General features: G+C 51.6%; 2 protein-coding genes across 4 annotated transcripts; both read left to right on the plus strand.

The window, feature by feature from the left end:
• Window positions 1-269: 269 nt before the first annotated feature.
• LSM2 (LSM2 homolog, U6 small nuclear RNA and mRNA degradation associated) lies at window positions 270-5042 on the plus strand. Of its 2 annotated transcripts, none has more exons than XM_015248812.3 (5): window positions 270-563; window positions 1182-1249; window positions 4239-4269; window positions 4386-4445; window positions 4554-5042. In XM_015248812.3, exons 1-5 carry the CDS (start codon window positions 285-287, stop codon window positions 4677-4679), a joined length of 564 nt encoding a protein of 187 aa, XP_015104298.2. In that variant the 5' UTR covers window positions 270-284; the 3' UTR covers window positions 4680-5042. The 2 variants fall into 2 exon arrangements, with proteins under 2 accessions (XP_015104298.2, XP_072801438.1); XM_072945337.1 differs by lacking the exon at window positions 270-563 and adding an exon at window positions 614-745 and having other exon boundaries at window positions 1181-1249.
• Window positions 5043-5796: 754 nt separating this feature from the next.
• Window positions 5797-19127, plus strand: VARS1 (valyl-tRNA synthetase 1). Of its 2 annotated transcripts, none has more exons than XM_015248809.3 (30): window positions 5797-6070; window positions 6344-6765; window positions 7839-7973; window positions 8067-8205; window positions 8432-8556; window positions 8642-8729; window positions 8923-9023; window positions 9158-9285; window positions 12251-12415; window positions 12665-12746; window positions 13226-13345; window positions 13427-13535; window positions 13626-13720; window positions 13967-14057; window positions 14283-14407; window positions 14491-14594; window positions 14681-14839; window positions 14950-15040; window positions 15158-15263; window positions 15353-15423; window positions 15512-15637; window positions 15974-16078; window positions 16161-16229; window positions 16316-16394; window positions 16491-16618; window positions 16986-17141; window positions 17293-17499; window positions 17584-17695; window positions 17805-18130; window positions 18983-19127. In XM_015248809.3, exons 2-30 carry the CDS (start codon window positions 6379-6381, stop codon window positions 19049-19051), a joined length of 3798 nt encoding a protein of 1265 aa, XP_015104295.1. In that variant the 5' UTR covers window positions 5797-6070; window positions 6344-6378; the 3' UTR covers window positions 19052-19127. The 2 variants fall into 2 exon arrangements, with proteins under 2 accessions (XP_015104295.1, XP_006215405.1); XM_006215343.4 differs by having other exon boundaries at window positions 8645-8729.
• The last annotated feature ends 147 nt before the right edge of the window (window positions 19128-19274 follow it).

A 19274-nucleotide genomic window follows, 5' to 3' on the forward strand; every position in this document is an offset into this window, starting at 1 on the left:
TACAGTTATTGGGAACCTTTGATAAACTCAAGATTTGTACGCAGGCTCCTGATCTCGACGACTCAATATTTTTTTAACTTTTATTAAGTGTAACAAACATAGAAAAGTGTGCAAATCATTATGGTTTTTCACAAACTACCCAACAGTTTGCAATAGGAAATGTCTTTAGGGTGTGAGCAAATAATGCCGGGACTTCATTGTCATGGAGAGGAACAAAAACCTCTGAGAGGCGGTGAGCGGGCCTCTCCGACACCCGGGCAGCAGCTGAGGCCAGCGCCTGCGCGATGGGAGCCCGCCGCTCCGGGAGGAAGTCGAAAGGCAGGAAGCCCCGCCCCTTTCCCGGCTTTAGCGTCCCTTCTGCTCTACACCACCGGCTCTCCGCGAGTCCGCCGCGCGCTCTTCTCCATCCCTCGGAGCTCTCCGCGGCGCGTCCCGCTGCGCCTGCGCGACCCCGCCCCGTCCCACGCGCGGGCTCGCGCTCGAGTTCCCGCCCGGCCTCCGGCCCGCGGCACCCGGCCCTCGCCTTCCCGGTCCCGCAGGCAGCCCGCGGCGCAAGCACCATGGTGGGTACCGTGACGTCACAAGGGGGCGCCCTCGGGGAGCGCTGGCCGTTGGGACGGTTCGGGGCTGTGTGGGGGAACCCTCTGGGGGCTTTGTTCCTCTGAGCTGGCTTTGGGCCCTAGGATTTTTCCCTCCATCCATAGCCTGCGCCTCCAGTTCTTTGAGGAGAGACCCGCCAGCAAATGGGACTTATTTTTCCCTTATGAGGGGGAAAATAAATAAAACCCGAGAGAGTAGGCAGGGAGAGCAGGAGGAGGAAAAGCTAGACTTTAAGGAGCATTTCCCTGACGGAGACTGGGCTTCGGGAGGGTGCGGGTGGAATACTTCCTACAGTTCACTGGGAGGCGTGGGCAGGACCCCAGGAGAGGTGGTCTGTTGAGAGAACAGCCCTAGGCGTGCAGGGCAGAGCCTCTCTCTGGGGCTTTATGTCATGGACTCTAGGAAGTGTGCATAATCATCTGGGCTCCAGCCATTCATCCAAGTATTCTTTATGAAGTTATGGGAACTGCCAGAGATTGGCGGGGATCCCAATACCAGTAGTTGGTAATGCTGGCAGGGGGACACGCCTCTTTCCATGTCCCTTCTCATATGATGATTTTTCACCCCCTCTCCCCCAATAGCTCTTCTATTCCTTTTTCAAGTCCCTTGTGGGCAAGGATGTGGTCGTGGAACTCAAGAATGACCTGAGGTAGGTACCTGTTCCAACAAGTCTGTAGGGGGTGGACGTACCTAGCATCCTGGAACTTCTTTATGTTGACAAGTATTTGAGGGCTAGGCAAGGTAGGGGAGAGACAAAAGAAATGACTTTTGCCTTAAGCTCTCAGATTAGCTAGGAAATTGTATCTTCTATTGGAAAACAATACAAAGAAATATGTAAGGAGTAAGTACTAAAGAGAAGTCAAGGCAGAGGCATCAGTAACATTTTTTACAAAACAGTTTTGTTTTTCTGATTAAATTATATGCTCCTTTGACCCAACTTTTAGAAACGTAAGTATTGGTTCCACAGGTAAAGACGTTTGTACAAGGATGTTGATGGTTTTGTTTGTAATAGCCAAAAATTGGAAACAAATAGCCATCACTAGGGAATAGGTTAGATTGTGATATAGCTGTATAATACAGCTGTCACATGGAAATAAGATGTATTAATATGGAAAGCTTTTGCAAAATAGTATATGTGGCATAGTCTCCTTTTTGTTGGAGAAAATATAAAAGATAAACAGAAGACCAATGTGGTCCATTCTGTGTGTGCTGCTTTTCCATCCCCTACCTCCTTGTATCATTAGCTTTTAATCATCTTTCAGGACTTGTATTAAATGCTGTATCCTTGGACCTCAAATTGTGATTTATGGAAATATGTTTACTGTTTAGAGCTTGTCCTTCCTAAAGGGCCAGGACCATATTTAAGCTCACCATTGTATACTTAACATCTAGCACAGGCCTGGTATATAGTAGATGCTTAATAAATGTGCTGAAGGAAAGAAAACTAGCTCATATTTGAGAACCTCCTATAGACTAAGCACTACTCTGAATACTTTACATTTATTAACTCATTTAATTCTCACAACACCTCTACCTGACATATATGGTTGCTTTACACATGAGGATACTGAAGCTTGACTAGGTTAAACTTGGTTAAGTCTAGACAACTAGTAAAAGACAAAGCCAGAACTTAAATCCCATTCTGTCCCCCCTTTTTCTTTGTTTGTTTTTAATTAAAAATAGGGCATATTCTCTAAGCAGTTGGAAAACTTGCTTTCACCTAACAGTATGTTGTGGATATTTTCCACGTTAATATAGTTCACCCTTAACATTATTAATGTCTGACTGGCATTTTTGTTAGCTGGCTAGAACTCATTTAACCAAGACCTTGCTGTTGGATATATAGGCTGTTTCCAAGTCTTTGCTTTTTACAACTGATGCTGCCCTGAACATCCTGAACATCATCATGCATACATCTTTGTATACATCTTATTTCTTTGGAAAAAATCCTTTAAACAAATGTACATTCAAAATATTGATGCATATTACCTGATTGTCCTTTAGAAAGTTTGAATCAATGTATTCTCTTCCCAACAGTTTCTTCTACATTTTTCTGTGAGAATTTTTTAGTAGGGGAAGGGGGAGGGGAGATTTTAGATCAGAGATTTTGATTTGTGGCACTGGCAGTGCATCTTGTGTTGATGGCATATATATTGGATCCATATACAGTGATAAGTGTGGAAGCCACGACCATCCTTGGCAGTTCTGTGAGGTGACTTGTGTTTGATTTTCCTCTTTTCTCCTTCCTGGGCCCTCCACATGGCAAGAGTAACTGCTATGTTATAGCCCAGACCCTAAAGCAAGGACTTGTAAGATATGAAGATACTCCGTTGGGTTGGGAGAAGAGCTCTTTCTCTCATGCTTGTTGTCAGATCACTTTTGTGCCAGGTAGCTCATTCCTAAGGGACTGAATGAAATGACACCACCTTATGCAGTTCCTTATGCAGACGTTGGTTGGCCCTGTCAAAGGCATTTTTCAGCAGCCAGCAATTTGGTGAAACCACCACTGAGGCAGTTGGTCTCAGACACTGGATTTCAAACAATAAGAATTTTACAAAAATTAGGGCTCAAAAGAGAATTGATATCTTTAATTTTGGCAAGATAAGGACATTTTAAACTGCCATTTATTAAAATCATTTCATTAATTTTTTTTAATACAAAAAATAGGAAGGGCAATTAAAGAGCAGAGAGCAGTTATTCTTAGGGGAAAACTATTGACAACCTTTCGGACCTTACATACACACTATGCTAGCCTGTGTTTTCTCTTTTGTCATGGACTCATGAAACTAGCACATATCAGTGTTGAAAATCAGAGTTCTAAGGAACTTAGAATCTGGTGATGATATGCAGGGTGGTTAGGATGAGGGCAGCCAGGTTGGAGACTAGCCTGGTTTGCAGTATAAAATCATACTAGAAAGAGAAGTGCAAAAATGTTAAAAAGACATCAGCAAAATGAAGGGGATTCATGGGACATGGAGGTGGAGAAGTACAACTTATAGGATTTGGGGTTGTGAAACTTGGTGTTGAAGCCATTGACAGAAATGAAGAAATTAAGAGAGGGGTAGCATGGTTTGGAGCACTGGTGTTTGGCTAGCATTCCTTATTAATGTTTCAGGAGGCTTGAGGAAGGGAGAGGGTATCTCTCATGCCTGCATCATCAAGAACATAGCTAGCAATTGATCTACTTTACATATGGGACTCTGGTTCCAAAGCAATAAATACTTGAAAATACCTGATGGTTCTGAGAGAAAGGCTTAGAGTCCCTGTTTATTTGTTCTAAATTTGTGCAAATTATACAAACTTCCTGAGCCTGTGGATGGTTAATAGCTACCTTATGAAGTGGCTGTAAAGATTACAAACACTATGCAGAATACAGGTCTAGCACATAACCATTGTTTAATGGTAGCTACTAAGAGTGAGTTGGTTTAGGGAGAGGAGCTGTGAGGTCTAAACACACTGCTCTGGAAGCACTTTCTTTTCCACTCCAGAGCTCAGGCATGACCCCTTTGGGTTCTACCATTTCTCGTTTCCTCATATCCTGTACTTACCCCAACCATGTTCTTACCTCTGCTCTGAAGTCATCTCTACATTGACTTTGGTATAAACTAACTTGGTTTTTCCCTCTCTGCCCCTGACAGCATCTGTGGAACCCTCCATTCTGTGGATCAGGTGAGCTATAGCAAGGGCCCTGAATCTGGTCTTGGGGAAGGAGAGGAGAGGGCTTAAAAAGGCAGGGTACTTGCATCTTGTCTCTAATACTAATGATGTTCATCTTCTTTTCTTAGTATCTCAACATCAAACTGACTGACATCAGTGTCACTGACCCTGAGAAATACCCTCACATGGTGAGTTGTGGGTGGTACAGAAGAGGAAACACCTCTAAAAGCAGGAGGCCCTTGGGTGGATAGAGGGTATTTTTCAGGATGTTTTCACATTTGTCTATCTCTGTCTAGTTATCAGTGAAGAACTGCTTCATCAGGGGCTCAGTGGTTCGCTATGTGCAGTTGCCAGCAGATGAGGTGGACACACAGTTGCTACAGGATGCAGCAAGGAAGGAGGCCCTGCAGCAGAAACAGTGATGATTCCTTCTCCCTCCCTCTTCTTCCATTGATGACCCTTAACCTCATGTCCCAGCTCAGGATACCTCCCTCGCCTTACTTGAGGTGTTGGTTTTGTTTTTGTTTTTCATAGTGAAGGCTTTTTTTTTTAAAGGATAAGTGGATGAGAGGAATAATAGTGGGCAGCTGCTGTCCTCTGTTAAGAAGGGGAGGAAAAGTAGGCTGGGGAACTTCGAAGCTTTCCCAGTCCCCATCTCTTGCCTTTTTCGCTTCTCCTCTGGTGATGGTGGGAGAATCTCCCAGATCTCTCCAGGGTAGCACGTGATTCATTTTGGGGATGGAAGGAATCTGTCCCGCATCGGGAATAAAATTTATGATGCAAAATCGTGTTCTGGTTGCGTGTGTGTTTTGGGAAGGTGGGAAAGGGGTGTTAAATCCATCCAAGCCCTGTTACACTCATTACCCCAGCCAAGAATCCAGCTTATCCTGGCATTACCTGCTACTGCTTTCCTTGGTATAAACCATAAAATACCCGAACTGCACTACAGCATGTTTCCTGAACATGCCCCTACCTGCAGGACCTACCTACCAGTCTTTCGCTTACACTGTATCTTGGAGTGCTTGCTGTCCTATTAACATGAAAGCCAATGAGATACCAAAATGCATTTGATGCTGCTAGATTTATTCCTCAACCCAGCCAAATCGCAGATAAGTACAAACAAGTGACAAACACAATTTTTACTGTGGGGAGTTGGAATGAGGGATTTAACACTCCATTCAGCAAACGAGTTCTCGCTACAGATTATAGTTCTCAGCACGGAGAACCATCCAGTGCGACTCCCCTTTCTCACTGAAGAAGAAATGAGCCCCAGGGAGGAGGTGAACGCCAGGTGCCTTGGCCAAATGGACCCCAATCCTTGCGTGTCGGTAACCGGCAGCATCCTCCCAGCCGCTTCTCCGGCTGCCCGCTGGGCGCCGCCCTCCCGCCCGGCCCGACCGAGGACCCAGGCGGGGTGCCCGCGGCGGCGCCTGACGGGAGTGAGGTTCCCCGGCGGTGCTCCCCCGACCCCCTCCCCGCGCCGGCGCCCCGCGTCGTTCCTCGCGAAATGCGGCCTGCGGCGGGCGGCGTGGTCTCCGGGCCAGGGTCGGGCAGGGCAGGCTCCGCACACGCAGGCGGGGTACGGCCGCCCGCGCCAGGACCCGCGGGTCCGGAAACGCTCGCGGTCACAAAGGGGGGAACACGTGGGCGCCGACGGCTCGGGCCGCTGTCGCAGGGAGCTAGGGTCGCCCGGAGAACCGCCTGCCGTCCCTGCCCGCCCTACTCCTCGGCCTCGGCCGCCAGGCCAGTCCAGCTTCGGCCGGCGCCCGGCTATGAGGTGGATGTTCGGCTCAGTGTGACTACTTCCCTTCCAGTACGTACCAGCAGCCCGAACCCGCGTCCTACCGGACGCCGAGGGGCTCCGACTAGCTTCTCACTCCCCAAGGACCCGCGATCATGGGAAGTCCCCCACTGTCATTGCCACTCCAAGACCTGGGCCCTCAGCTCTTGAGACCCGATCAGACCCTTAGTCCTGGGGGCTTCGAGCGCCTGAGGAAGAGGAGCTGCCGATAGGATAGGTCTCTTGTCGATTCAAGTGGGACTCCTCAGGGTCTCTCAGTCTTACCCTGTTTCTCTTTCTCCTTAGGATTTTTCCATTTCGTTCGGACCTCCTGCATAATCATGTCCATCCTCTACGTCTCCCCTCATCCCGATGCCTTCCCCAGCCTCCGAGCTCTTATAGCTGCTCGCTACGGGGAGGCTGGGGAGGGTCCAGGATGGGGAGGAGCCCACCCCCGCATCTGTCTCCAACCGCCCCCGACCAGCAGGACTCCCTTTCCCCCACCCCGCCTCCCCGCCCTGGAGCAGGGGCCTGGTGGGCTCTGGGTGTGGGGGGCCACAGCTGTCGCCCAGCTGCTGTGGCCAGCAGGCTTGGGGGGCCCTGGGGGTAGTCGGGCAGCCGTCCTCGTCCAACAGTGGGTTAGTTACGCTGACACGGAGTTAATACCAGCTGCCTGTGGGGCAACGCTGCCAGCCTTGGGACTCCGAAGTTCTGCCCAGGACCCCCAGGTGAGTGGGGAGAAGAAGCGGAGAAGGGGAGGAGGAAATTTAGAAGAAGGAAGTAAGCACTGGAGTGGGTAAGGTGCCAGGAAGGTAGCATGTCAGATGTCTAAAAAGGATTGATCATATTGCCACCTGGTATGGTAAACTTGGGCAGGTTTCTTAAACTCTCTAAGCCTTGATCTAATTGTGTCTGTGAAAATGAAAATTGAGAACATGTTGAGAAGATGCATGTAATCTAGTGCCAGTTGCTTTCAAGTCTCTGAGTAAAAGTTTGATGAATCTGAAATTGATACGGTTAGGGGTTACTGTGAATTGTAGGAAAAGACTGGGTGAAGGAGAGGTGAGAGGCAGTCATTCCTGGAGAGATGACAGTTGCTGGGAGATGAAGGAGAAATGAAATAAGGAAGGAAAGGAGGGGAAAGGAGAGATAATCACTTGGGATTATAACTAAATCCTTCCAGAGAAGGGCTGTGCCCTAGGGTTCTTAGGACACCATATTGAGCGCATGGTGGATACTTAGTATTCTCTGAATGAATGAATGAAATGCATGTATGGCTTAGATCCTGGCTTGCTCCCTCATACCCTGACTACCTTATGTCAGTCGAGGCCCCCTCTCTGAAATTCTCTGTACCCCTCAACCCAATTTATTTTCTTCATAGCACTTAAGAAGAAAAATTGGGTAATGCATTAGGTATTTGCACATTTATTGTCTTCCCCACTAGAATGTAAACTCCATTAGGTCAGGGGCTCCATCTATTCAGACTGTCTCCTCATTCATTGGAGAAGTGTCTGGTATTATTAAGTAGGTACTCAATAAATATTTACTGAAGCAATTATTGTGTTGCCTCATGTAATCTTTAACTCCCTGTGCTTCATATATTGCACCTGACATATAATAACTGTTCAGCAGGAATTTATTGAATGAATGGGAAATATTTTTATTATGACTCTGTCAGTGCAGAAGAAACTGGCCTTAGATGTGGAGGTTTGTGGGAATGGAAGGAGGCCAAATGGATTAAGTCGGGGTGGGGATTGAGGTGGGCCAAGCCTTATCTAATACACCTTTGCCTTCCTGCTAGGCTGCACTGGGGGCCCTGGGCAGGGCCCTGAGCCCCTTGGAAGAGTGGCTTCGGCTGCACACCTTCCTGGCCGGGGAGGCCCCCACTCTGGCTGACGTGGCGGCTGTCACAGCCTTGCTGCTGCCTTTCCGATATGTGAGTCACTGGGGCCTGGGGCAAATGAGAGCAGGTTCCCTCAGACTTCACTATTGGTGAATAAGGACAGTTCATTTCTTTTCCCCATCCCAGGTCCTGGACCCCTCTGCCCGCAGGATATGGGGTAATGTGACTCGCTGGTTTATCACATGTGTCCAGCAGCCAGAATTCCGGGCCGTGCTGGGAGAGGTGGTTCTATACTCAGGGGCCAGGCCTCCCTCCCAGCAGCCAGGTGAGGAAGGGTGGGGGGTAGAAGGGGAAGGGTTTCTCTGGGGCCTTTTTATTCAGCTTCTTTTGTTTTTTCTCAGAAATGGCAGAATCACTGGGGCAGGGCCAGTGGGAAAGGTGGGAGGTCAACATGGAGGAGCCTTTGAGCAGCAGAAATAGCCCCTCTGAGACATAGTAGGACTGTTCACAGAGGATCCCCTGCAGGTAGGCATTTCTGTGCCTCTTTCCAGGCCCTGAGGTCCCTGCACACTCAAAGACAGCTGCCCAACTCAAGAAAGAAGCAAAGAAACGGGAGAAGCTAGAGAAATTCCAACAGAAGCAGAAGATGCAACAGCAGCAGCCACCCCCAGGGGAGGTGAGGGGCCAAGGGTGAGTTGGATGGAGGGTCAGTGCTGTGATGAGTGGCTGATTTCTGAGCCTATCTCCTTTCCCCTCTGAAGCAGAAGAAACCAAAACCAGAGAAGAGGGAGAAACGGGATCCTGGGGTCATTACCTATGACCTCCCAACCCCACCTGGGGAAAAGAAAGGTACTAGGAGGGGAAAGAGAGACCCCACTCTTCACCTCCACCCTTCTCTCTTTACCCCTCTTGCTGTCCTTGCTCCCACTACTGTGCAGGTTAGTGAGTATTTGCAGAGGCCCAGGTCATTCTCAGCTGGCCCATCGTCCCCTTCCCAGCTGCTCCCAGCCTGGGTTCTGATCCCTCCCTTCCTCACCCCCAGATGTCAGTGGTACCATGCCTGACTCCTACAGCCCTCAGTACGTGGAGGCTGCCTGGTACCCTTGGTGGGAGCAGCAGGGCTTCTTCAGGCCTGAGTATGGGGTGAGTGGGTGCTGCCACCCAGACCTGGAGGGGATGAGGGAGGGAAGCACAGGGCTGAAGGATATCTTACTCGGGAGGGGGCCTGAAGAGGTGACATGAGGCCTTAGCAACCGCCCATCCTTCCTCCCCGTCAGCGTTCCAGCGTGTCAGCACCAAATCCCCAGGGCATCTTCATGATGTGCATCCCACCCCCCAACGTGACAGGCTCCCTGCACCTGGGCCACGCGCTCACCAACGCCATCCAGGACTCCCTGACCCGATGGTGAGCTCCTGTCTTCTCCAGCTGGTTCCCTCTGCCTTCTCTGGCTCCCCACTCCTGTCCTCCCTTCTCATCGCTGACTGGGGCCCTCCGTCCTCTCCTTCCATGTTGTCGCTCAGCTCTGCCCCCTAGTGCTGCTGCTCTTCTCTCTGGGTTGTTCGCATCTGGTCACTTAGCATGCCCTCTCCTGGTCAAGAAACCAACACTTCCACTTGCAGGGTCTCTTCTCTTGCTACTAAAAATAACCTTATTTTGAATTTAGCAAGAAGTATGTGACTATGTTCTTGATGTAAGAAATCGAAAGCTTCAGGTTTCCTCGACCACCCCCTCCAGATTTACTCCCTCCTAAGAGTTGGCCCCTGTTAGCACTTTGATACGGATCTTCCCAGATCTTCCCTCTGTACTTACTTCTGTGCACGTGTACCCACAGACATTTATAGTTTTCCTTTTGTGAGGGGGTTTTCTTTTTTGTTCTTTAACATAAAGGGCTCACACCAGACTTGTTACTCTACAACTTCTTACCCTTACCAGTTTATCAGAGATTTTTCCTCGTCCTTATACATAGACTGACTTCATTCTCCTTCATTGCTCTGTAGTTTTCCATAATGTGGCTACACCATAATGGCGTCACTTTTTTGTTAATGATTATTCCTAACTTTTCTCTATTGGGCACCTTACTGGAATGCACATTTCCTGTACATGCTTTCTCAAGCTCATGGGGAAGCATTTCTCTGGTATAGGCCCCAGGAAGTGAAATTGAAATCGCTTAGTCCAGGGGCACGCCTGTATTAAGTACGAATAGAAGCTGCCATGTGGCCCACCAAAACAGCTTTACCGACTTATACCTCCGAGAGTTGCATGCAAGGGTATATGTTTCCTCATGCCCTTGCCAACCCTGGACATTATCTGTCTTTGTTTTGCCAATGCGATGGGCAAAAAAATGGTCCTATTATTTCTGATTCTGGGTGAGGCTGTGCCTCCTCATGTATCCTGGCCAGTCAGGTTTTTCCTTATATGAATTGTCTGAACCTATTGTTTGCCCATCTTTCTATTCTTTGGTAATTTTTTAAAAAATTGGTTTCTTAGCAAATTATATATTATATATATATATATATAAATATAATATTTAATATTATATATATATATTTTTTGGCTATTGACTTTTTATTGTACATATTATAAATGTTTTCTCCTGTTCTAGCACTTGATTTTTTCCCTACTGTGAATATTTTAACTAGTTAACAACTGCAAAGTCTACTATTCCAAGTGACAGATTTCTTTTTAAAGGTTATTTAAAACAGCTTTTTATCTTTAGAAACCAGGGTTTATTTACTATATTTTAAATTTTGAATAGTTTTTCTAGTGTCTTAATTAATTTGGTCAAAAATATTTACAGGACATGATCATGTGCCAGCTCTGCTCTTGGCACTGGGGATACAACATCAGATCTAGCATTTTGCAGGGAATCGAAAGTTGGAAGAACAGGGTTGTATTAAATACTTGTAACATATAACAGCCAAATTATTTACATGAGAAAAGAATTAATACTTTTTACAAAATACTTAAGGTAGCAACTTTTTTTCTGAGCATGATTTAAATAAAATTTTAGAAACTCCCATTACTTAACCTGGAATAGATTTATGTCAACATTTTAGAATCAAAAATAACATGTGCAATACAGCCTTGAATATCTCCACCAAGAAGACATTATAAAAGTGAGTTGTCTGTATTTTTTCTTTTTTCTTCCTCCAGCAGAGAATAGCAGAGAATACTTTTCTACAAGTATCCAAGACATTATTGATTTTTTTTTACCAAGTTTATATGGTCCCTAAGAGATACTTTTAGTGAAATAATACCCTTATCTTCCTTTCCTATGCTTAACTTCTTTAACAGTAATATCTAATCATGTCTTCAAAGGTTAGAAAATGTTCACATCCATTACAGCATATAAGCACATTTCCAAATATCTATGATCTATAAGAGAATGGAGTTGCTACAGTTCTTGTCCCCAAGGAGATGCAACCTAGTGGGGGTAAACAGACTGACAAAGTAATGACTATTGTACAGTTTGATGAGTCATTGAAAAAGTTCATTACAGTTAGATGCTCTATGGGCCACATCAACATAAAGCTTAAGATTAAGAGTGAACCATTTGTACCAGAGTATGGTGGGTGAAGACTCGTGACATTACCATCTCTATTTCTCTAATTCATCCCTTGGTTAATTCCCTAAAATATTACTAGCTTCTAGTATGTTCTCCAAAATGGTCTATGCCTTGCTTTTTAATTCAGAGGTTTTATTGCTCTGAGGTTTTGCATTTTGACCTAGTCAGTTTGCCAGTGTTCTTTGACTTTACCTTTTGTGTCCTATTAAACAAGGTCTCTCCTGCCTCAAAATTATAAACATGATCACTTATTATTTTCTTCTTTTCAAAAAAATTTTGGAAACTTTCATTTTCTAATAGTTTTCTCATAGTTTTATTTTCTTAAGTTGAGGGGTTTTTTTAATTTAAATTTAGATTTTGAAATTAAAAAAATTTGTTTGTGAATATGGGGAAGTAGGGCAATTTTTTTACCCAATTAACTAGTGTCCCAAACAGATTTATTGACTAGTTTGTCTTTTCTCTGGATATAAAATTCCACCTTAAACAGATACTTAATACTTGCTTGGATCCATTTCCAGTCACTGTTTTGTTTCCTTCATCTATAACTGTGATCCTAGTTCCTATGAAAACTTGTTTTAGTAATCAACTTTTTCATATGTTTTGCTATCAAGTTGGGCAAGAGCCTTCTCTTTGTATTTCTTTTGCTAAATTGTCTTGGCCATCCTTTCATGACTATAATTTTACAGTTGGGAGAGGCCCTATCCTCTGCCTCTTTCTTTACCGAGTCCACTGACTGCTGGAGCCCCTTCCTCAGGGGCAGCTCCACCAGCCCGCTCACCTCCAGTCCTCCATGCTCCTCCACAGGCACCGCATGCGCGGGGAGACCACTCTGTGGAATCCTGGCTGTGACCACGCAGGCATTGCCACCCAGGTGGTGGTGGAGAAGAAACTCTGGCGTGAGCAAGGGCTGAGTCGGCACCAGCTGGGCCGAGAGGCCTTTCTGCAGGAAGTCTGGAAGTGGAAGGAGGAGTGAGTGTGCAGTGTTCCCAAAGGCCTCACAGCCCTGCCTCCCTGTCCCCTGTCTAGATAAGATCTCAGTCACTTGCGACCCTGGCTGCAGGCTCAGACCATCTCACAGAGGCTGAGGGTCAGCTGACTCCTGGGCCCAGGTCAATTTCAGAGGGAGGGGTGAGCCCCACACTCTACCCCGTTAGCCACCTAGTGTCTCCCTCCAGCCCAGGCCTGAACACTGATCCCGGTCTGTCTGTCCACTTCCAGGAAAGGTGACCGGATTTACCACCAGCTGAAGAAGCTGGGCAGCTCGTTGGACTGGAATCGAGCCTGTTTCACCATGGATCCTGTGAGTAGGAGTAGGAGGGGTCTTGGGGCTGGAGCCAGGGTGGGAAGCTCCCCACAGAAGAGAGCACACACCCATGGTTCTCCCCCAGGAGGCGGGCCCGCTCGCAGGAAACCACCAAGGGCTCAACTGTAAACAAATTTATTGACCAGTTTTAGTCAACTTACTGATTAGTTTACTAAATGCCACTTTTCGCCCCATGTCATGGCCCTTTGTGTTCCCTGGAGCTTGGACTCCCAGGATTCTCTGCACTAGCATCTATCCCGAGTTGAGTGGCTTCCCTGCCATCTCAAGCATCACCAGGCTTGCTGCTTGTCCTTGTGTTCCCAGGGTCCCCTCTCCGCCTCCAGAAAAGTACTTCTCCCCACCAGGCCTTAAAGGGCTCTGTGTGCCGGACAGTGGGGCTCTGGACAGGCCGGGTCTCACTGGCCCCTGCTGCCTTGGCACCTCAGCCCATCTCTGACGTCCCCTGTTCCCCTTAGAAACTGTCAGCAGCTGTGACCGAGGCTTTTGTCCGGCTCCACGAGGAAGGCGTCATTTACCGCAGTACCCGCCTTGTCAACTGGTCCTGCACCCTCAACTCTGCCATCTCTGACATCGAGGTGTGCCCCTGCCCATCCCCCGGCGCTCTCCACCCCCACCCCCAGCCCCTGGGCCCCTTCTCTTAAATCTCCATCTCGCAGGTGGATAAGAAGGAGCTGACAGGCCGCACCCTGCTCTCCGTGCCTGGCTACAAGGACAAGGTGGAGTTTGGGGTCCTCGTCTCCTTTGCGTATAAGGTCCAAGACTCAGGTAGGAACCAGGGCAGCCAGATTCTGGGCTGGGTCGGATGGGGGCTGGAAGGGGCTGGTTCTGAGACCACAAGGCCTCCTGTCACCCTAGACAGTGACGAGGAGGTGGTGGTGGCGACAACTCGAATCGAGACGATGCTGGGAGACGTGGCCGTAGCTGTGCACCCCAAAGACCCCAGATACCAGGTGTGGTGGGGGTGCTGCCCACAGCTGGGGGAAGAGTGCTGGCTGAAAGAGGGCTCCCATGCTACTTGTAGGGGTGGGATGGGCACCAAGCCCCTGGCTGAGGACAGAAAATTGGATTAGAAGCTTATCCTCTGGCTGCTTTCTGGCAATGAAGATGGAATTTGGGTGTGGGGCTGTCAGGGCCCTGAGGAGGAGGGAGTCAGGCCCAGCCCTTTGAATGTTTCTGACGTCTCCCTCTGTCCCCAGCACCTAAAAGGGAAGAGCGTGATCCACCCATTTGTATCTCGGAGCCTCCCCATTGTCTTCGATGACTTTGTGGACATGGAGTTTGGCACAGGTGAGCGAGGGCTGTCTGGGGAGAAGAAGCCGTGAGGCCCACCTCTGCCATACACCTGCCCTCAGAGAAAAGAAAGCTCCACCTGAACAGGCAGGACTCGGGCTGGTTCCCAGGGGACTGTGTTTGGGGGATGGGGGACAGGAGTGGTCTGAGGGCCACATCCATTGGCAAAAGGGGGACTCCAATGATTCCTTTGTGAGCCCGGCACCCCCACGTACACCCCAGGTGCGGTGAAAATCACCCCTGCACACGATCAGAATGACTATGAGGTTGGGCAGCGGCACGGGCTGGAGGCCATCAGCATCATGGACGCCCAAGGGGCCCTCATCAACGTGCCCCCACCTTTCCTGGTGAGACTGCTGGACATGGTGGCCGGGCCAGGAGACAGTGGGGTACCTGGGCACGTTCATGACAGAGCCTGTCTCCCATCCAGGGCCTGCCCAGGTTTGAGGCCAGAAAGGCAGTGCTGGCGGCGCTGAAGGAGCAGGGACTGTTCCGTGGCATTGAGGACAACCCCATGGTGGTGCCACTTTGCAAGTGAGGGTGGGGGCCAGGGAGGGGGTGAGGATAGGGGCTCCTCAGGGTGCTCCTCACCCATCCTGCCCACCCACGTGTACCTGCAGCCGCTCCAAGGACGTGGTAGAGCCTCTGCTGCGGCCGCAGTGGTATGTGCGCTGTGGGGAGATGGCCCAGGCTGCCAGCGCTGCCGTGACGCGGGGCGACCTCCGCATCCTGCCTGAGGCCCATCAGCGGACGTGGCATGCCTGGATGGACAACATCCGGTAAGTCAGGCCCCTCGATGTGGGGAGGGTGACTGGGCGAGGGGCCGAGAGGGCACGGGCCAGGGCACATCCTGCCCTTCTTGATTCCCTCCCCTCCCTGCCCCTTGCAGAGACTGGTGCATCTCCCGGCAGCTGTGGTGGGGCCATCGCATCCCAGCCTACTTCATCACTGTCAATGACCCAGCCGTACCCCCAGGGGAGGTGAGAGCTGGGCCAGGGCGGGGTACTGGCACATCTTGGGGGGCTCTGAGTTAGTTGGGTCTTTGGTAAGGGAACAGGCAGAGGTGCCCCTTTGGGTACTCACTCCATCTGTGGCAGGACCCTGACGGGCGATACTGGGTGAGTGGGCGCACCGAGGCCGAGGCCCTGGAAAAGGCAGCCAAGGAGTTTGGAGTGTCCCCTGACAAGATCAGCCTCCAGCAAGGCAAGGCGGGGCCTCGGGGTCAGGGGCAGAGCTGGGGCTCTGATCCTTACCACTATGTTTTCTGACCCCTGACCTTTGGCCTCCCTCAGATGAAGACGTACTGGACACCTGGTTCTCCTCTGGCCTCTTCCCCTTTTCCATCCTGGGCTGGCCCAACCAGGTATGTTCCCAGGGCCAGCCCAAGGTGGGGCAGGGGTTTGTGGGGTGAGTGCTTGGTTCCCATCACTCACGCCCTTCTCTGCCTGCAGTCAGAGGATCTGAGTGTGTTCTACCCGGGGACGCTGCTGGAGACGGGCCATGACATCCTCTTCTTCTGGGTGGCCAGGATGGTCATGCTCGGCCTAAAGCTCACTGGGAGGCTGCCCTTCAGAGAGGTGTGGCAACTGCGGAGACTCCTCCCCAAGTCCCCACCCTCCCCCGCTCTCTTGTGCCACAGCTCAGGCTCAGCCTGGATGTGGACACAGGGCAGGGCCCATGGACAGCTGTGGTTGGGCCTGGCCGGGGGGCTGAAAGCCAACCTGGGCTCTACTGGGTGATTCTGTGCCCTGGCTTCCTAGAGAAGGCAGCACCTCTAATCCACATGAAGGCACTGAAGGGGCTGGTGGGGACCCCATGGGGCCTGAGGTTCAGAGTGGGGCAGACAGATAGATGTAGGGCACTGGGGTAGGGGAGACACATCCTCACAGGTCTTCCCTTTCCCTGCCTTGCAGGTCTACCTCCACGCCATCGTGCGAGATGCCCACGGCCGGAAGATGAGCAAATCTCTAGGCAATGTCATTGACCCCCTAGACGTCATCCATGGAGTCTCCCTGCAGGTGGGGCTGGGCACTGGGTTAGGCCGGGAAGGGCTGTGGGGCTGTGGCCATGGTCCTCTGACTACTCCCACCTTATTCTCAGGGCCTTCACGACCAGTTACTGAACAGTAACCTGGATCCCAGCGAGGTGGAGAAGGCTAAAGAAGGGCAGGTACAGAGGGTGGGCCCAGGGCTGGAGTGTGGGCAGAAGGTAGGTGAGGCCAGCTCAGGGCACGCCCCTCACTGACTCTCCTGCAGAAGGCAGATTTCCCAGCAGGGATTCCCGAGTGTGGCACCGATGCTCTCCGGTTTGGACTGTGCGCCTACACGTCTCAGGGTACAGCTCCCCAAACCTTTCTTACCTCCCCCCTCCTCCCACCCTGGGGGTCAGTTTGAAGGGAGAAGGGTAAGAACTCAATTCACCTCCACCCAGGTCGTGACATCAACCTGGATGTGAACCGAATACTGGGATACCGCCATTTCTGCAACAAACTCTGGAACGCCACCAAGTTTGCCCTCCGTGGCCTTGGGAAGGGTTTTGTGCCGTCACCTACCTCCGAGGTGAGGGCCTGGTGGGCAGTGAGGTGGGCCGCATCCACACAGATTGCACCCTTGCCATTCCAGCATCATGCTGGCTCTGTCAGAATTGTAGCAACAGAGTCTGGAAGCCCAGCCTCTGCCCCCAGGAGCCTCCATGTAGCTGGGGCAGACTGTCATAGGGAAAGCCTCAGGCACTGAGGTCCTCCCACAAGGTGTCGGGGTACCTGTACCTTCTCCCCCAGATACCGGGTACATCGTGGTTGCTTTGGACCCATCGGGCTCCTGGAATGCAGCCTTGCCCACCATTCCTGGTCCCATGGAGTTCTGGCTCCCTCCCTCTGGCCGGGCATATGGTGGCCCCCTGGCTGATACACTCCTTCCCCACAAGCCTGGAGGCCATGAGAGCCTGGTGGACCGCTGGATCCTCAGCCGGCTAACGGAGGCTGTGAGGCTCAGCAATCAAGGGTTCCAGGCCTATGACTTCCCGGCTGTCACCACTGCCCAGTACAGCTTCTGGCTCTACGAGCTCTGTGATGTCTACCTGGTAAGGGGGGCCCTGTGGACGGGGTGCAGCAGAGCCTGGGGTTGGCTGTGAGACCTGAGCCAGCCTGTCCCTCTCCCTGTCCTCACTGATTCAGCGAGGGCTCGGAGCCAGACCTTCCCCGGCCCTGAGTCCCGTGCCTCCCCTCCCCTAGGAATGCCTGAAGCCTGTGCTGAATGGGGTTGACCAGGTAGCTGCTGAGTGCGCCCGCCAGACCCTCTACACCTGCCTGGACATTGGCCTGCGGCTGCTCTCACCCTTCATGCCCTTCGTGACCGAGGAACTGTTCCAGAGGCTGCCCCGGCGGACGCCACAGGCTCCCCCTAGCCTCTGCGTTACCCACTACCCGGAGCCCTTGGAGGTAAGGGGTATGGCCTGGAGGGGGACTCTGGTAGCTCCACAGAGCTGCCCCCCAGCTTCCCTCACCCCCTCATCCACTCCACAGTGCTCCTGGAAGGACCCTGAGGCGGAAGCCGCCTTTGAGCTGGCCCTGAGTATCACTCGAGCTGTGCGCTCCCTGCGTGCTGACTACAATCTCACCCGGACCCGGCCCGACTGTGAGCCTCAGGCCCCCACGTCCCACTGTCCCCTCAGCCTACTCTGGGGCCAGCATGCAGTGTGGTGGCCTCATCTTCTGTCTCCTCACCTTCCTCCCTTCCCCGGCAGGTTTCCTGGAGGTGGCTGATGAGGCCACGGGCGCCCTGGCATCGGCAGTGTCGGGCTACGTGCAGACGCTGGCCAGCGCAGGCATAGTGGCTGTCCTGGCACTAGGGGCTTCTGCACCCCAGGGCTGTGCTGTGGCCCTGGCCTCTGACCGCTGCTCCGTCCACCTGCAGCTGCAGGGGCTGGTGGACCCGGCCCGGGAGCTGGGCAAACTACAGGCCAAGCGTGATGAAGCTCAGCGGCAGGCCCAGCGTCTGCGGGAGCGCCGTGCTGCCTCGGGCTACCCTGTCAAGGTGCCCCTCAAAGTCCAGGAGGCAGATGAAGCCAAGGTGTGTGGAGTGGGTGGGCGTTTCCTTCCACATTTCCCACACCATCCGCTCGCTCCACCGTCAAACACCGTCCTGCGGCTGCTCTGCCCCATCCCAGGCAATCCATGGGGGCAGTTGGCCTTGTAATCCCTCTTGTCCTATGTGAGGACAGCCAGGGCAGAGGCACAGCCCAGGATCACACAGCAAGTTGAAGACAGGCAGACCTGGAACCAGTTATCCTGCCTCCCAGCCAGACCCCTCATGCCCCACCTGGTGCCCAGAACATGGTGTCCACATGCCCAGGGTCGGGGGGCTAGGCTCAGGGCCCACCTAATATAGTGAGGAAGCTCAGTGGATTGCTGGGGCCCTCCAGGGAGAAGCCATGGGGTAAACCACAAGGACACAGGAACATGAGTGGAGGCTGAGTTACGGAGTGTTGGTGGCTGAGCAAGGTTATCTTACATGACTGTCCAGTAGCCCTCTCAAGACAGGGCAGTATGACCATCGCCTTCTTCCAAATGAAGGCAGGCTAAGGGCCTGCCCCGGAGCCCGTGCTCCTAACTCCAGTGCTCTAGTGCCCAAGTGGGGAGCTGGGCCACTGGGTGGCGCACATGAGCTCTGAGGCCCCTTTGTCCTTGGGAACTGACCACTCTGGGAAAAGGCAGGATTCAGGAGACCAGTGATGATGGAAGAGAAGGGGGAGATGGTGGGAAAGCTGTTGAGAATTAGGGGGAAGCAGGCCAGCCAAGCACACAGGTCACCGAACTACTCCCTGCCCATGATCCTCACCCATCTCTGACCCCTGTCACGGGCATTTGGGGTTCTCTCGGGCCTGGGTCCTCTCCACCCACCACCCCCTTGTTCCACCTTCAGCTCCAACAGACAGAAGCAGAACTCAGGAAGGTGGACGAGGCCATCGCCCTGTTTCAGAAGATGCTGTGATATACCCAGCTCCAACCCTCACAACCCCCAGTAGTCCACCATGGGGATGGCAGCAATAAAATATTTTGCCACGAAACCATCTCTTGATTGTGTGTGTGGTGGGGCTGGGGAGGCAGTGCTGAGGGGCTGGATTCCTGAATCCTCAGGGGTGCCAGTGTGAACAATAGGATAGCAGCAGGCATGGGTAGGGCACTGGGTCCTGGTGGGGAGAGATGCATCTGTC

Source organism: Vicugna pacos, chromosome 20, assembly GCF_048564905.1.
Source record: "Vicugna pacos chromosome 20, VicPac4, whole genome shotgun sequence".
Classification (NCBI taxonomy): Eukaryota; Metazoa; Chordata; class Mammalia; order Artiodactyla; family Camelidae; genus Vicugna; species Vicugna pacos.

Bases quoted from the DNA above. Each gene is read 5' to 3' on its own strand.
- VARS1 (XM_015248809.3), top strand. From the start codon at position 6,379: ATGTCCATCCTCTACGTCTCCCCTCATCCCGATGCCTTCCCCAGCCTC. The intron at 6,766-7,838 runs GTGAGTGGGGAG...CCTTCCTGCTAG, and splicing joins GTTCTGCCCAGGACCCCCAG to GCTGCACTGGGGGCCCTGGG. The intron at 15,424-15,511 runs GTATGTTCCCAG...CTCTGCCTGCAG, and splicing joins TCCTGGGCTGGCCCAACCAG to TCAGAGGATCTGAGTGTGTT.
- LSM2 (XM_015248812.3), top strand. From the start codon at position 285: ATGGGAGCCCGCCGCTCCGGGAGGAAGTCGAAAGGCAGGAAGCCCCGC. The intron at 4,270-4,385 runs GTGAGCTATAGC...TTCTTTTCTTAG, and splicing joins CCCTCCATTCTGTGGATCAG to TATCTCAACATCAAACTGAC. The intron at 4,446-4,553 runs GTGAGTTGTGGG...ATCTCTGTCTAG, and splicing joins CTGAGAAATACCCTCACATG to TTATCAGTGAAGAACTGCTT.